The 17,715-nt window shown below is 44.3% G+C and overlaps 1 protein-coding gene across 11 annotated transcripts in view; it reads right to left on the bottom strand.

The window, feature by feature from the left end:
* Positions 1-7,434: 7,434 nt before the first annotated feature.
* PLCH1 (phospholipase C eta 1) overlaps positions 7,435-17,715 on the bottom strand; it is a 49,559-nt gene continuing 39,278 nt past the window's right edge. For 7 of the 11 annotated variants that reach the window (XM_071752867.1, XM_071752868.1, XM_071752869.1 and 4 more), the window contains exons 15-23: positions 17,355-17,534; positions 17,166-17,273; positions 16,432-16,556; positions 15,926-16,010; positions 15,045-15,191; positions 14,586-14,665; positions 13,641-13,700; positions 12,823-13,183; positions 7,435-10,721 (exon numbers count right to left, since the gene is read on the bottom strand). In XM_071752867.1, coding sequence (XP_071608968.1) covers positions 8,632-10,721; positions 12,823-13,183; positions 13,641-13,700; positions 14,586-14,665; positions 15,045-15,191; positions 15,926-16,010; positions 16,432-16,556; positions 17,166-17,273; positions 17,355-17,534 — 3,236 coding nt within the window. In that variant the 3' untranslated portion in view covers positions 7,435-8,631. Of the gene's footprint in view, positions 10,722-11,022; positions 11,052-12,822; positions 13,184-13,640; positions 13,701-14,585; positions 14,666-15,044; positions 15,192-15,925; positions 16,011-16,431; positions 16,557-17,165; positions 17,274-17,354; positions 17,535-17,715 lie in introns of all 11 variants that reach the window. The other 4 variants (XM_071752872.1, XM_071752864.1, XM_071752866.1 and 1 more) reach the window with 2 other exon arrangements.

The following is a 17,715-nucleotide window of genomic DNA, read 5'->3' as shown; positions in this document are numbered from 1 at the left end:
AGAGGGCCTGGAATCTGGTAACAACACCAGTGAAGTTCTTCCTCCTGACTCGTGCTTTCTCTCTTTTCCACAGGAATTGTTCTCAAGGAAGTCCAAAAGGAGTTTTAAGACATTTTGGAATATTTTCCCTGGTCATTTACTGGAATGACACAAGTGAACACAAATCTTTTATTTGGATTTTTGGGTGGCTGTGGCTCTGGGCTGAGCCTTGCCATCCTTTCTCTGTCAGTACCCATGTGAGACCATCCCAGCCATCCCCCCTCCTCAAGCCCCCCCACTCAGCCCATCACCCCCACAGACCCAGCCACCTACCTGGGAGTGCAGCACCTCTGGGCTGCTAAACAGGACATTTTCTTACATCAGTTACTTGGAACTCCACAGCAAAGTTTTGTTTGGCAGAAACACTTAAGACTTTCTAGAACACATATCCACTCAGCAACTGCAGCCTCTAGCCTGTTGAGCCTGGCAAAGCTTTAACACATCAGAAAGACAGAATTGTCATGCTTACAGCATTGTTTCTACAAGTCATACCAGTGCTTTCCTCACAAATATTTCACTTCAAAACCAATGAAAATGTATTTGATGTGTATGACCAGTGACTAAGAATTCGGGTCTAATTTATACTATTGCAGCTGAAACACAATCCGTAAAGTTATTCCTTGTTCTAAGCTTTGCATTCAGAAGCAGAAATCAGCCATTGCTTGCATTTATTCATCCTGCTAAGCACTTAGCATCTCTATTAAGTGCAGCAGAAGGTGCTGCCAAAACTGTTGAAGTGATAGAAACCATTTCATTTGGCACTGGACTGAATCCCTCTGCCTGATCCCTAGCAAAGACCTACAGCAGAGAAGAGCTTGCATCCTCCTGGACTTGAATTCCTGGCAAAAGAAACACACTTTCACATCTTTTGAGTAAAACAAGAAGTGCTTTTCACAAAGGAAATAAAAGGGACAATTTACTGGACATGTGTTGATCAGGCCTTTTCCCTTCACCCCTGCTGTCATGTCTAGCAGGGTTCTGCTGGCTCAGTACTGTGCCTGGCAGAGAGAGTGAGTGTGGAGACCAGAGGCAAAGGAGAGTGCTGAGGATTTATCTTCCAAATTAAAAACTGTATTAATAAGTAAATCTTGTTTTATCTCATGAAAGCACATATTGCCTTCAGAGAAATCCAGACATTAATTCCTCCACAGCCTTCTCTCACACTGCTGGGTGGGGAAGGGTCCCCCTGCAGCAAAGGTCTCATGGCTCCAGTGGTCCCACACTCCACCTGGGGTGAACCAATGCAGGATCAAGCTCAGACATTTGGCTTTACTTGCAGAGCCCTGAGGCATTTTTGTCTCTGTCCCCTTTATCCCTCCAAGGATGCTGGCAGCCTTATTCCAAACTGCTCTCAAATTTGTCTTTTTATTCCATTAGTAGATTCCCTGTGTTTGTTTCAAGCTCTCTGGAGAAGAGCAGGGACTTTGTGGTGGCATTACATTCCTTCACCTGGGGAGATAACATGACAGGAGGTCCCCTCTGCTCCTTCTTCACAGATCCCCTCCAACACCAAGTGCACCCAGTGAGCACCCAGTGAGCACCCAGTGAGCACCCAGTGAGCACCCAGTGAGCACCCTGTGCCTGCAGCCAGGGACAGAGGAGTCTCCTCCAGAGGGCAGGACCTGTGCAGAGGGCTGAACCCTGGCCCACTGACTACACAGATCAAACCAGGAAATCCTAATGATTATCTTCCAGGATTAGGAATGCAGCTGATTAATATGAAAGCCTCATTTTATGCATAACTCAAACTACAGGACAAAAGTGGGAGTGCAGGTCAATATAGTTACTATTTATTTAAATTAATTCAAAGCAGTATGTGTGCCCTCACCCTTAAGATGACTAAGCATATGTTTTAAATATTTAGCAGCCAAGTCCCAAGACAAAATAAGTACAACAGTATTCATTACCATCTCCCTTACTCAGTGTCACCTCTATTTGAAGTTCAGACATGGAAAACTACAAGAAGCCTCAAAACCACATCCCACATCAAGCTGGCATCTCCAGTGTTTGTCTTCCAAACATCTTTAAATGGACTGACCCTGAAAAAGTAGTCGAGAAACTGACTTCCATCCTAGCACACATCTGGGGAAACTCTACCACCTTCTGTGGTTACACCCCAGATCCACACTGACTTAACCCAAGTTTAGCACTTGATTTTATTCTGCTGAACTCTGCCATGAAAAAGGATCTGCTCTGCTGCAAGCAAATCTTCATTTCACTGAAAAAAATATTAGTGGTGCTGAAAATATGTCAAATTAACATCACTCACAGCTATTCTGCAACTCCATTTTCTCAGCAGTGCCAGTGTCATCAGAACTGTTCCACTTAATTTAAAAGTGTAGCTTTAGACTAATACAGCTTGAACCACAACATTGGCTGCAAATGTTTAAGAACCAAAGCACTAAATTAAAAGAAAGAATCCACTTTTAAAAGCCCATAAGTCAAATGAGGGCTTGAAAACTAAGCATGAATTAATCATCTGCTTCAAGACATCTGTTTCCCTTAAAAAAGAGCTCCCTTGAGACTATTATTCCTTAAAAGGGGATCACATAAATACTCTCTGACTTTACAAACTTAAGTCCTTACCCAGATGTACCTAAATTAACCATCCAAGTAAAGCCATTACAGAACAGTGCCTGAAGCAGGAACAGCTGAGCTCCAGGAGAAGCACTGTCACCCCAGGCTGATGGAGCAGATCTAACCCAGCATTTTACCTCCAGCACTGCTCCTAGCAGGGAAACAACAGGAAGCCCCATGGAATGCTGCAGCAATGTCCTCTCTGAACTGGGGACTCTTCCCTCCTGGAGCCACCTCCTCTCTCTCCTGCCACCCCACACTGCCAGGGGGAGCCAGGGGGGTGCCCTTGATCATCAGTGCCACAGCCTCCCTGGGACACTCCTGGAGATGTCCCTGTCCCCAGGTTTTGGGCTCTCAGGCACCATGCTGTCATTTTGGACGTGGCCATGTTTCCTCCATGCCAGGATTGGATCTGTCACCAATGTGAAGGAACCATTCCCACATCATGATAAAGTCTGAAGTTCAGAGGTACAGCAGGACAGAGGCACACACAGAGACAAGCCCCTGCTGCAAAGGGTTTGCAAAACCCAGCAGTTCCTTAGGCAAAGGACTCCTTGCATGTACAGACACTGACTTGTACACCTGACATAGAATCATAGAATCCTAGAATGGGCTGGGTTGGAAGGGACCTCAGAGCTCATCAAGTCCAACCCTTGCTCCACTCCCCCCGTGGTTCCCAGCCCATGGCACTGAGTGCCACATCCAGGCTCTTTTGAAATATCTCCAGGGATGGAGAATCCACCCCTTCCCTGGGCAGCCCATTCCAATGCCTGATCACCCTCTCTGTAAAGAAATTCTTTCTCATGGCCAACCTAAACCTCCCCTGGCACAACTTGAGCCCTCTTGTGCCCTCTTGTCTTGCTGAGAGTTGCCTGGGAAAAGAGCCCAACCCCCCCCTGGCTCCAACCTCCTTTCAGGGAGTTGGAGAGAGTGATGAGGTCTCCCCTGAGCCTCCTCTTCTCCAGCCTCAACACCCCCAGCTCCCTCAGCCTCTCCTCATAGGATCTGTGCTCCAGTCCCTTCCCCAGCCCAGTTGCCTCCTTTGGACCTGCTCCAGCACCTCAATCTCCTTCCTGAGCTGAGGGGCCCAGAACTGGACACAGGACTCAAGCTGTGGCCTCAAACAGCCAGCCAGAGGAGGCCAGGTAATTCAGCTGCAAGCTGTACCTGGACTGCAAATTCTCCCATTTAGTCCACAGCTACAGCAGGTACTAAATTCACCCACTGACACACACACTGCAGCTCCCCAATAACAACAAAACTAGAACCCCAGTGCTCAATTAGGCCCATGTGGGCACTGCCTGCTTTCATTTGTTGCTGTCTCAGTCAATATGGGACTCTGAAAGATAATCTCTGCTAGAAATGTAATTTATTTCTCCTTCTGCATGTCTGAGCAGCTCTGCAATCAGTGTAATCCCTTTGCCACACTGTTCATGCCTGTGGACTGAGGGTCTTGGGGCATTGTTTTCCCTGTTGCGAACAGGAGCTGCATTAAGCCCTTCCCAAACCAAATCACAGAAACCATCAGTTACTCACCATGATTCTGGGGGCAGTCCTGGCTGTTCTTTCTCTGGCTTTCACTTTTTTTCAGAATTAATGTTTTAAATGTGTGCAGAAAGAGGAACACTAATGACTGAGCACCCTTCTGCAATGGGAGGGCAACAAAGCCACTCCTGGGCTCCTTGGCATCCTCAGGGAACTCCCACTTGGCCCTCCTGGCAGGAAACTGATGCAGGAACTGCAATGGAGAACACCTGAGGGGTTGTTGGGTTAGAGTCTGGTGTTTGGTTTTGGGTTGTTCGGTTGTTTTTTTGGTGGTTTTTTTGTAGCTATCTCGGAAAAGCTGAAGCTCCTCTAGGCAGCAGTAAAATTCAATTTCCTACAAGTAATACTTCATTCTCATCTTTGCTGCTATTGACTGTTCTCTGGGGATGCTGGAAGAGATTACTTTACCCATCCTTTCACTAAGTTAAAAAGTAATTCAGGCCTGCTAGCCCAGGACATGAACCAACAGCCTTTACTAGGTGAAAATAACTGCTTATTCCCCTCTTCTGATTTGTCCTGCTAGAGAACAAATGCATGTATTAAATGAGAAAGAGTAAAAGCACCCTCTGCATTCATAACATCTTCTTGCTTTTAAAAATACATACTGGAAGAGTAGAGATCCTAAGTGAAGATAGAAATTGTTTCTTCCAGCTAAATTATACCTACATGCAGTTTGGACAGAAGACAGCTTGAAAATGAAGTTTCAGAGGAAAATAATCTTATTTGAGTTGCTACTAAATGTATAGGAAACAAAATACTACAGAAGTTAGGGATCTGCTAAATAGCTCTTTTTTTTTTCCCCCTTTCAAGTCAAAGAATTTGAACTGAATAATACCTTTGTTTCCTTTTGTGTTCTGTTACTTCATGACCAAGCTTCTGAAAGAAGAGTATGAAATAATCACAAGTTTTGCATCATTCTCAGTGCACTGGCTTTTCATTCCAGCAAGGTCATTCACTCTTTTGAAAAAGAGATAAATATCACCTCTTTCAGCAAATGCATGATCCTAACACTGTCAAAGTTTCCAGCAGCACTTACCCATTCATGCCTTTTATTTATAGCTCTCTCCTTCACTGTGCAAAAGAAGCCTTGGCCATTGGACTGATTGTTTAGGAACAGACACACAAAAGCTTGTCTTTGTTTGTCAGAGTTCCCAGCAATCAGTTATTCTGTTCAGAGCTGTGGAAAATGACAGGGCTTTCCCCTGACAGAACTGCCCCTGCCATGCTGCAACTGGTTCTGGTGCCTACACTTCCTGAACAGTACTGGAGATCATAACTTCCACAGGAGAGCCCTGGAAATGAACACATTGTGGTAAAAAGAGAGACTTCAGGGGCTTTTTCCAGGTAGGATGTCAAAGGAAAGGCTGTGACATCATAAGAAACTTGTGTGGTAAGAGGGCCTTCAACTGAACAGTCAGATAAAACAATTTCTTGCTGGAAAGTGAAGGCCAACATCAACCACAAATATTTGGTTTTGTGCACTGGGAGTAATCAGTGGTGGCATAAGCTGCAGTTTGCAACAGCACTAAAAAAGCCTCCACTAAATGGATTTTCAAGAAGCTGCAGCTTGGTTCATACACTGTTTAATTCATTTTGGGGAAGGACTGAAAAAACAAATGGCCTCATGAATGCCTGAACTGCAGATTGCTGGTCTGTTCCAGCCATCCACCTAAAAATCCTGGCTCTATGAAATGTTTCTTGTAATCTAGGTACCAGATGTTCAGTGAGGTTTAAAGACAGAGATGAGTTTAGAAAGTGCTTGGATTTCTTGACTGTCCCATTCCTGCTGCTATTCAGCACCATGTTTCAGCATCACTGTATGAAGCATATTACCCCTGGGTGAGATTTTCTCTGGTGCTGCAATCACTCCTGCAGCACAACTTCAGGATGAGACCAACTGCTGTCTGTCATTTGGAGAGTATCACCACATTACACCATGATTACATCCCACCCCACCAGTTCTGGGCTGGTGTTACCAATACCCACCAGTGAGAACACCTCACCCTGCAGACACAGGAGGAGCAGGAGCTGTCAGAAGTACCTTCAGGATGGGAGCAGCTGGACTGGCAGCATGCTTCCAGGCTCCTAAAAGCACCCCAAAAAGGCCACTGTTTCCTTCTGGCTGATCCCCAGGCAGCCAGCTGCTCTCTGGGGCACCCACAGCACTGATTCCCACAGGCATGCCTGGACCATTCCTGCCTTATTTTCAAGTTTATGCCAAGGATCAGAATTTCACAGAAAAAGTGTGTGGTATCTAACCAAAACACTGCTTTAGTATGTCAAAAAGTTTATAACCAGTAAGGCAAACGTATATCACACCTTTTAGTTATTCCAGAGATGCATTTGGCCCAGTACTTAGACCTGAGCCTGCCCACAACAGCCTGGTATTACACACTAGGTACAGTTCCCATCACCATAGGGATGGACCTGTCTGTACACCTTCTGTTCCATGAAAAAAAGTGAAGCTCACTCAGTTGAACCAATAGATAAAAATCCAATGGATGTGAGATTATAACCTGGTAGAGACTTCAGTGTCCTTTAAAATACTGGGTTTATACCAGTGAGCTCACTAGAGATGATGTCTGCTCATCTCCATTTCATCTTAACCTCCCAGTTAGCACACTCAGAAGTTCACCAGCTAAACAAGGTCTTTAACTTTCTGTTCCATCTTTTGTCTTTGCCCTACACTTCTACTCTTTTTCAAGTTCCAGATTCAGCAGCAATATGTAGAGTTTTAAGCAAAAGATAAACTGCTGTTTATACAGCCTCTCATCTGGAAAGAGAAATTGAGGTTTCAAGCACCTTTGACATCTGGTTAGAGAATAGTTCCTAATTCAGTGATTCCTTAACTACAAACTTAACAGTAAGGAGAGGAACAGCTCCCAGGTTTGGGGGGTTAAACATATTTTCTACCTGGTACCCAAAGAAGGGCAGCACTGCTCTGGCCTGGGCCCTGCAGAGCAGGTAGGAGAACAGAACGTGGGTCAGTCCTGGGGAGATTCTTCACCTGCCTATTCTGCTCAGCTCCTCTGGACCTCAAGTTCTTCCCTCCAGAGCCTGAGTGCTCTCCGTTTCTAGCAAATTAAGAAAGAGATGGTCAAATGGTTATCATGTAAAGATACCTGGTGCAATTGGTTTAATACAAAAAACTGAATTAAACTGAAATGGATTATATGGAAGCAAATGCTTCCAATCTTCAAAACACTTCATCGGGGCATCAAGCATCTCTGTCCAGAGGTAGCTGGTAACAGTTTCAGTAAACATGAAAGCAAGTGCTTAAAAATCTATTTTAATTATGTTTTCAAGAAGAATAATACTCTGCATTACAAAAGAAAGAGGTAAAAGGTATGTCTTTTACATATAAGAAAAAACTTACAGTGAAGACAAAGAATATCTTAAAACCAAAATAAAGCTATGTTTTTCCCTACAGGGAAGGTTCAGGTGTTTGAGATTACTTGCTCAATTCACTTTCAGCATTCATAGAAAAACATGAAGATGGACAGTCAAAACTGGTACTCTACCATGTCAGCTTTAAATATTCCACTGACTGTCAACAATTCAGCAATAAAATTACAAATATACAGAAAACAGATCTGCTACTGTGCTGAAGCTACACACACAACCAGTAAAAAAATATATTTAAAAAAATGCAGAAATTAAGTGTTTTCCATTCATAAATGCATAATTACTCCCATGTTCCATGCTGTCCTGACATGAGCACTCAACATGGTGACCAAAAAGGAAGACAACTCTTAGGATACTTCACAGAATGGGCAGAGGACAAATCTACACATTACTCACAAATATGGACCAACCCTAATTCTACAAATTTTGCTGTAGAACCCAAACTCTACAGCTTGCTGTAAAATCATAATTCATACATGGAAACATGTAAGATCAACATTAATTATCAAGTACAACTCTGAGTGAAAACAGTGATGCTAACGAAGGGTCTCACTTGGAGCCTGCTTGTACTTGTGCAGAACAAGTTCCAGTTCAGCAGTTTAACCCCAAAGACCTTGCAGAAAGCCCTGTGCTTAGCAGAATTTACACCAAAAAGGCCAAAAAGTGATCACTGGACATGATTTTCCAAACAATCAGGCTAAGACACCAGGAAAACAGAACACTGTTGTATTGACTGGGGGGGTGGGCCAGGAGCAGAGATGTGCTCGACTACAAAATGACACACATGGCAAATACAAAATGCTGCAAGTGCTTGCTGCATGCAAATAGTCCCCAGACTACCTCACTTTATCATCTCTAAATCAAAGTAACACATACAATAAGGACAGAACATGGCTTCTATTTACATAAGCTTTGACAGGAAAGGGCACATTAAGTCACGACTGAATCACTAGCACAGAATTGCATTTCTAAATAATTTAGACCCTCAAACCCAGCACTTCTTGTTAAAAATCCTTCATTTCAATGGGACAGTTTGTAAACGTTGAAGATGTACATTTATACAATCTACAGTCTCAGCAGGAAGTAAATTTCAGGCTGATCATCCCCGTGGGGCTCCAGCTGCAGAACGGGATCGTGCGCGTAGAGGCGGTCGCCGCAGCCGTAGTGCAAAGCGGCGCAGGCGCCCTCAGGAATGCCCCGGCCCTCCACCCCCACCTGCCCCCCGGGGAAGCTGCTCAGGTACCTGCCTATGTAGGAGCCCGTGGAGTGCCTGTTGATGAGGTGAGGAGATGCTGAGGGTTTGTTCCTAAGGATCACCCCAGCCACACTACTGGGGTTGGAAGGTTTCTGCTTGCTGGCGGCCTCCTGCCTCTCCTTGGCACGGCTGGCGATGTTCCTCACCCTGCTCTGGCTCCTGGATGAGAGTTTTCTGACCAGAGCCTTTGGGCAGTCTTCATCAATCTGCCTGGAGCAGAGGGTCTGACAGCTCTCCTCCTGGTCCAGGGACACCAACTTCCTCAGCTGTTCCGTCAGAGCATCCGTGGAATGCGGTCGCACGCTCTGCATAGCAGCGAGCTTCTTGTCTCTCATGCCTGATGAGATAAAGCTCCTACTTATGTACTGGTACTTACTTTCAAAATTGCAGGAAATATCTTCTGATGTCAAGTCCCCGAGGCTCTTGGATTTGCAAGGGCTGGTCTGCTTGAAGGCTGGAGGAGGGGGGAAAGCCAAAGTGGATTTGAGCACCGGTGGGTGCGTGGTGTGCTGGGACCTCTCATCACACATCACAGTCTTCTGCTTCTCTGAGCGACGATGATACAAAAAGCCAACGTTTTCACTTATCAGAAATGGGAGCTGACCCCCTGCAGTCCTGAAGTTATCTGAGCAGCCCAGGGCAGCAGCACGGAGCTCAACAGTTGCACTGTTCCCAGAGGTCCTCTCACCACCATGCCCGGTGGAATCCTGCTTTGGCCTCAGCTTCAAAGGGGAAGCCAGCTGGCTCATGTCTTCCCTTTTGTACTCACATGTGGTCACCAAGACATCTTGTGGATCCCCATCTACTTCCACAAGACTGCTGCATTCTGAATTTTCACCAGTGGGAGGGTCAACAAGTAACTCCTCAAAGATGAGGCTATTGGAAGCAAAAGAACTGGCAGACTCTGGGGCTTCCCAGCTTGTTCCACATTTTCTTTTGGGATCTGCGTTTAGCAAAGAGAGGGGTGAAGGACAGGGACAGCTAGGCAAGTTATTTTCTATACTGTTGAACTTTTTCTTGCAAGCTAATTCATTGTGGGTCTTGCATTCAGCAGCTGGGGTGAGAGTTGCCTCTTGGATGATTGTGTACACAGAATACTCCATAGTCCCAGGGCTGGAGAACGTGGTAGTGTCTGGGGTGGAGAATAAAGGGGATTTGGTGGGATTTGTGTTAGTAAAGTTGTGCTTACAGGGGCTGTTGAGATCCATGGTAAGGATGTGTGTGTGTGCAGCTGCCACACCAAAAGTCTGGCTGCTGCTGCCATGACTTGAGAGCAGGGTGACATCAGTTTGGTCACCTGTGACATCAAACTGCCCAATCAGAGCTGACACAGCACTATCCATCTCGCTCTCATTCGCTAGAGAAACTTCATCTATGAGGAGAGAAATGTCACTGTCCTCCATCCTTACCTTGGGGGGCACATGAGGAACATCAGAACAAAGGGTAGGAGAGATATCTGTCACAGAAAGAGGTGCTGCAGTGCTTGGCTTGAGGGCATCATATTTGTGAGTTTCCATCTCTGCCTTCTGAGAAAGGGAAGTCCCTACAGGAGGCATTTTCTCCTTAGACCCCTTAGTGCCATCTTCCTTTCCAGTGTCTGCAGAGTTTTTGTCATGTGTTTTTTCTGTGGAAAGTTCAAAATCAGAGCCCTGCATTAGAGGGGCAGTTTCACCAGAGAGATTATTTTCCTGATTTGTTTCAGCTACACCACTTGCAAATCTTAAATTTTCAGGCTGCTCCTGTAGAGGTGGTACCAAGGGGTGATCTGCAGTCTCCTTCTGGTCATTCTCCTTCTCAAATTGAGACATCAGATTTGAAGTATTTGCTGTTTTGTCAGAACATGGAAAGCCAGACTCTTTCAAGTTTGTTTCCTTCCCATTTGTATTGTCACCACTGTTGGCTAAATTAAATAAGAAAGATATTAGTTGCATACAATAGTGTGTTCTGTTTATCAACAACTATTTTGTCCTCAGACAGACAAATGAAGAACGCAAAATTAGGCACAGTTGTGACAGAACTTAACTATGGGGTTGTGCATGTTTAGTACAAATTATCTGAGTGATATGAATAAATGGAAAAATACAACTGCAGGCACTTCATTGAAACTTCCTTTGAATGTCTATTACATCAAGCACGTGATGTAATACTTGTTGCAAATAATGTTGATGAGGTACCAGATCATAGCTTGCACGTGGTATTACCTTCAGCTGTGTTCCTATTCACATTTGTACTACAAAGAAGCATGGCAATAAAGACAGAACAAAACAGCTCTGTTAAAACATAATACTGTGAAACAAGATGCATGCTTAAAAGAGCTGAGTAAAAAGCATCAAGTAGAGGGACTCCAGAGTGTCTTTTACATGGAGCTAATGTAAAATACTACAATTTAAGGATTTCCTTTTTCATCTCCTCCCAGCATAGTGCAGTCAGGAGAGCCCTGGATGGCCCTGCAGCACAGAGAAGGGCCCTTGGGGACAGGAGAGGACTCCATCTGGAATTGTGCCTCCTTCACCTCTCACTTCTACATGTCTAAGGTGGCCTGGCCTCCTCCACAGGGGTTACAGAGATCCAAGGGACAGATCTTTTCCTTCCACAGCTAGAAGAGGCAGGGGTCATTCCCTCTGAGAGCTTTTGAAGTCAGCTCACCAGGGCCAGTGTTTTCTGCAACTTTTTTTTTTTTTGCTTTAAGTAAACACCCACGACCTTGAAAAACTGTGGAAAGCTCTTCTAAAAGAATTTTGTGTCCTTGTTTGTAGCATTTTTTAAGAGGCAATATCCAATAAATTATTACATCTGTTGCAAAGAACAGCTGAACAGTGTTATCTTCACAGGCTTGTCTGGAGGATGTTTCAATTCTAAATGCAGCATTTCAGAGTTTACTTCCTTTACCAGGAATATCTTTTTCCTGTCTAAAGCTTCTTCTTACACTGGTAGAAAAAAAATTCGGTTTTGTTTCACTTGCTGTTTCTCCTCAGTAATATCTTTTACAAGGTGATGCCCAGATTATCTGTTCCTCCAAAGCCACAGCTATGGGTAAGTAGAACAAGGGTGGCTCAACAACCCCTCCTCATCTGTGCCTGGTAGGGCTCCTATTTTGGGGTGGCTCCTGTGATTGCTGGAAGCTGCTGAAAACATTTAGAGCTGAGCAGTATTCCCTTCACCCCAAAAAAACACCCCCAAAAAGCACCATAGAAGCCCTGGACTAGGGATGAATTCCAGGTGGAGCCAGCAGATCTAATGAATTACAGCCTTTCTATTCAGTGCTTCCTTATTTAAATATTCCAGTAAATAAAATATTAGGCAGGTCAAACAATTAACCTTCCAGTAGTCATGGGAATAACTGGATTTCAAACCCAAGTCTGTTATTCCTGAAGACACTTACATAAAAGCTATTTTAAGAATGAAACTGCATAGTGTATCAGTAAGACCAAGCTTTATCCTAACACATGCTTTCCATATAACCTAGGCTACTTAATTTGATTAATTTAGAAGAGTATCAAGGCTGATGTATACAACGTTTGACCTACTTTTACATCTGTCTGGAAGTCTGCATTAGCCTTTATTATTTCTGTTGCCAAAAACATATTCTGCATGCTGTTCTTCCTCCTTAGAAATGGAGAGAGGAAACCCACCATGCCAGCAGCTCTGGTTTTTGTAAGTAAACAGCTCTGTTTCCAAAAGCTCTGCTTTCAAAAGGAAACAGACAGTAGCAAACCAGAGATCAATGATGTGTAATTGAAGGTTGGTCTGTAAATTATGAAAATAAATTTGGCAAGTGTCCTTTTAAGAGCACTTCCAGACATTATTGTAATTCATTTGTCTAGTTTGGAGAGTAGACACAACTTCCCAGGGTGTCATTTATCAAAGAGTATAAGGAGCTGTTAAAATACAAGAATCTTCTTTGGGCTGAATAAAGCTGCTTGCATAGGGACTGCAGAACTAAGCCTTTCAATAGACTGCTTGAAATTACTACAAGAAAAGCAATTTTGGGAGCATCTTACCAGATGCATTCTCTTTTCCTTTGGCGTCCTGGGCAGCTTCATCTCCCGGGCAGGGCAATCCCACCAGAAGGTATTTGTCCACAGGCATAGACACAGGACGTGCTTGCAAGCTCCTGCTCGAGCGCCTGACGACTCCTTCTTTGTCCTTCAGGTCCGTGGGTTCAGAAGCACTGTCCCTGATGTCAGCAGCCTCCAGAAAACCCATCTTGCTTTTCTTCCTGCCCTTGGCTGGCGCGCTGGCCGTGCGCCGGAGGATGCGGTCGCCGATGGAGCGCTTGCGCACGTAGTGCCCGCTGCTCTCTGCAGAGCTGTGCTTGGGGGTCTTGTTGAACAGCCCTCTGAGGCCTATCAGCTGCTTATTCTGAAAGGAGAGGATAAGCAGGGAGATGAGAGGCTGTTCCACAAGGAGGCCCACACGAAGGGCTGCTTTCTGCTCTCAGAGTACTTATGGATGATGAAGACAAAGTTTAAGATGCGGCAAAGCAAAGATTCACACCAAGCAATTAACACCTTAACATCTCAGCACAGGTCCCCACCACTTCATGCATGGCCACACTGCTCCTCATGAGGATGGCACCTGTCACAGTTACAAGAGAGGTTTGCTCCAAGTCTCCTGATCAGAGATGAGAAGGCTGTAAGCAGCATACTGCAGTGCCAGGCTACACTGGGGCTTGTCTGCAGGGGCTTCGTCAAAGCAAAATCCACATGTCTGAGTCTGGATGAGGAGTGAGGGACAGTGTGGAGTGCAGATCATGCCATTAGGAACCATTTGAGAAATCTCTGCCCAGCAAATGCAAAGTGCATGCTAATGAATCTACCTTTGTGGCTCCTAGAAAGTGGAATATTGTGTAACTGGGATTGAGGATTAAAGGGCTCCACTGAAAGGCAAAAAAATGCACATACATTTGGCTAATGTTTTCAAGACTGTGATACAAGCAAGCAAGGTAATAGTACATCAGCTGTAAATCCAACCCTTCTACAGTAAATAAATTAAAGCTATTTCTTAGCCTGCTGTCAGACTCGCTTAGAAACTTGACTAGATACCCACACTGGTATGAACAAAATGCACATTCATGCTTCATTAGGAACAATAATACAACCCATCATTAAAGCACACAGTAGAAGAATAGGCTAAGTGGTACAGATCAAATCCCAGTGGGTCTTTCCTCCCCTCCTCTTCTTTTACTATCATGTCTTGCCTAGGAAACTGTCTATTCTTTGAAGTGCACATGAATCAAGAGCAACAGCCAAACCAGCTCCTGCACAGACTGTCTATGTGATTCCACACATGAACCTAGATGTGTGCAGATAGAGGTGCACACACAAGCTGGTTCCTTCTGCTTTTCTTTTTACACTGTAATGAAGTCTACCTTGGATGCTAAAAGCTTGTCTCTGTGCACAGCACATGCCTGAGCTGGGCATGGTCAGTGCTGTTCCTGGCTGCTCTCCTGGCAGGAGGAACAGGGCAGAGCCCAGAGCAGGTGCATGGCAAGGTTGGTCCCTGCACTGTGACCAGGGTGCCAAGGGCAAGGCAGATATCAAAGTGGTTACAGAGCAGTCATTCAGTCGTGATCTGAATAATTTGTTTAGACTATTACTGATCAGTGCCAGAGAGCCAGGTACTGCTCATCCAACAAACAAAATGCCATGAATCTAAGCTGTAAGAATCATTTAGAAACCACACAAGCCCCATGAAGTTTAAATCCATTTTTACCAGAAGATTTAAAACCACAAAAAGCCAAGAGGGATGTAACTATACCTACCTTTCCATAGATCTCATTAATGGTTATATGAACAAATATGGATGCTTCTGTCAGCCCTTCTAAATACACGTGTCGATAACCTGGTAACACAAAAATGTTGCACCACAAATAATCAGCAGCTTGCATTTTATGCAGAAGTGGCAGTGACTGTCTATAAAAGTGAAATTTATCCACTAAACAACCTTATGTCTTTAGTGAAACTTACGTTTTTACAGGTTTTCCAAGTCACCCTCCCTCCCCAACACAAATTGCCTCCAAGTTACAAATAAGACCTCAGCAGCAACTTCCAAAAGCACCCAAACTCCTTCAAGTAGAGCTGGATATAGCACCCTGGGAGAGCAGGGGAGTTGTCCAGCCCCTGTGTGAAGGCTCAGAGATACATGTATGGAGCCTATGTTGAGTTCACAGGTGTCTGCTCTTCAGCTAGATGTGTACACCAAGGACCCAAGTGGGACTAACCAGGCACCAGGCTGCTGAAGGCCACAGTTCTTTGTCCAACAAAGTCTCTCCCAATGGGGTCGTGGTCCCAGACAAGGAATCTCACCAGAGCTATTTCAGGCATGTGGATGGTAAAAGTGAGGGTTTCCTCCCAAACTGGATTAAACCCTGTAAAACAAACAGAAAGGCTGGGAAACAAATCCATAGCCAGCACAAACTTCAGTTCTCATGATGCACAGCAAGAGGCACAGGAAACAAGCAGACGAAAGTCACAAATGAACACTGGTTACTTGCTGCTCATCCAGCTGTGGGTGCTCTCAGTCTCCATTAGGTAATTAATTAAACATGAGATCTTTCTCCTGTGCTGCATTTACAGACATTGTTCTGGTTGGGCAGGTGGCAGGGATACCAAGGCAAAACTATGGTGGGCTAAAGATAAACCAGACCAAACAGAACTATTCCCTTTTCCCCCTGGTGGGTTTGCAGCTGCCTGTGAGAACTGATGCCACCTCTCCTGCTGCACCACTGCCCCTCTCTGTTCTTCATCTCCTCCCCATGAAGACTGAGGGGGCAGTGAAACTGCTTAGGAAATGATTTGTTGTCATTTCATTTGAAGTTATACATGTGTTTTATATATAAAAAAATAACATTTGGAACATATGTAAAGGTGATTTAAGAGCAAACCCAGGAAAAAGATCTGTTGAGCAGCTCTTGCCCTTCACACCTTGTCTGTCTACCTACACCAGAAATTCCATCTAAAAAGCAGTAGTACTTTGTTAAAATGCAATTTGATTTGATCAGGTAAGAAGCTTTGCAATTTAGAAAGTAATAACAGATAGTGAATCATTTAAAATAACTTAATATTTTACTCTAAGAAGAGGAAATGAGCTGGATTATCTTACCATTGTCATCCACCACCCTGGTTTGATCTTTACAGCAGTCAACAGGTAACCCAATAATTTCCACCTCAACAAAGGGATCTATTATCTACATTTCAAAAACAAAGCATTTTAAAAGCAAGTCAATGATACAACTGAAGGTCAATTTTCAAGGAAATTCAGGCAGAGAATTAATTTAAATTCATATGAGAATACAAATGCTTTTGTTTCCCATGAATTTTTAAGCAGCACAATGATAGGAAATGGCTCCATGAAGATGATGTATGGTATAACCAACTGTGACTGATTTTCAAAAAAGAGAAGGTACCCTCAAAAGATGAAACAAAGTAATTCTTAAACACTGTGTGGAGGCTACCTTGTGGGAAAATGTAGTATTTAGTGACCAAAAGCTTGATGACAGCTGAAATTCACTGGTGCATTAAATAAGGAGGAAGTTTCTATAAGTCACATGCTGTTATGTTACTTCACAGGACCCCTTGTGGAAATATTTGTTGGGATCAGTCTCTTACCTCTCCTCTGTCCCCTAACATTGAGTCAGGAGGCTTAGGCAGCTGCTGTCCACTGATGATTTTCAGAATAAGCTGCTTTTTAGGACTGGCAGGAAGTGGATCAGAAGAGTAGGGGTTGAATGTGCCTAAAAGATGGCAAGGAATGAAAAGTGTAAATAAGGAGATACACAAAATAAATATCAACCCCCAAGACAGAAGCCCAAAGCCAAAATTGAGTCCTAAGCAAGTAACTTACAGAGTATGGAGCAGCTGTTCATGAATTTTAACATTCTGTTTCACTTCCTTATAGCCTTTACTGAACTGAGTGGCCCTTGCTTACACCATTACAAGACACAAAGAACCTCTAATTGTAGGGTTTTGCAAGACTAAGACTCCTTTGGATAAAAAGCAAACACTTTCTTCTGTAAAGTAGCAGCTTCAAATAAACCAGTGGTTATAACTCAGATCAGCATCGTGATCATGTTTCTTGTTTTTGCACAGCTGCTCAGATGTTAATGAGAACAACTAGGGTTGAGCAAGCTGCTTCCTTACACAGGCTGAGAGTTAAACACCACTTTTTGAGGACAAAAAAGATGAATTCTGAAGTAAAATAGGCTTATGCATTTATGAAAATATGAAAGTTTCTGCATAAGCTTGTTTGGTTTTTTTCTTTCTTGTGCCTTAGCAACCTCACCATGAAACCATTTTCTGAAAGGTTTGACACTTCCTGTAGTAAATGTACAGTAGGACATTACCTTTGCACATCTGCTGAGGTTTGAGGACATAACCACAGTTGCCATTTACCCGAAATTTTGCATCATTTAATTGCATGACACGTCCCTCAGACTGATAGTTGAGTGCCACTGTTGAAAGAGAAGATTCAGGTGTAAGGTGTTTGCTTAGCACTTCCACAACAAGTGGGAAGCTACTCCTGCACCACATACCCAGCTGGCAGCCAACATTCCAGTAAGGCAAAGGATTGAAGTTGCTGGAGTCGATCCGATAGGCTGAGGGGTAGATCCTGGTCAGCTGCTTCTGGTTGTAAAGCATGAACTGCTCTGCCTTCTGCTGCACAGCTTGGTGGGCTCTGCTCTCACTGAAGGACAGCACGTTGCCTGTTGAGCCTGTGTGTGGTGTGAAAGCAACAAACAAGTCCCAAAGCAATCCCAGGAGACAGGGGCCTGAACTCAGTCCTCAGCTGCACTGGTAGTAGAGGAGGGGAACATCAGGTTTACTACAAAGTCCCAACACTAGGTTGTGTGCCACATGCAGATCAGGTACATGGAATGCCTGTGCTTTCCAAAC

This window comes from Heliangelus exortis, chromosome 9 (genome assembly GCF_036169615.1).
Source record: "Heliangelus exortis chromosome 9, bHelExo1.hap1, whole genome shotgun sequence".
NCBI lineage: Eukaryota > Metazoa > Chordata > Aves > Apodiformes > Trochilidae > Heliangelus > Heliangelus exortis.
The sequence above is the reverse complement of the archived record's forward strand: the minus strand, read 5'-3'. Positions and strand labels throughout refer to the sequence as shown.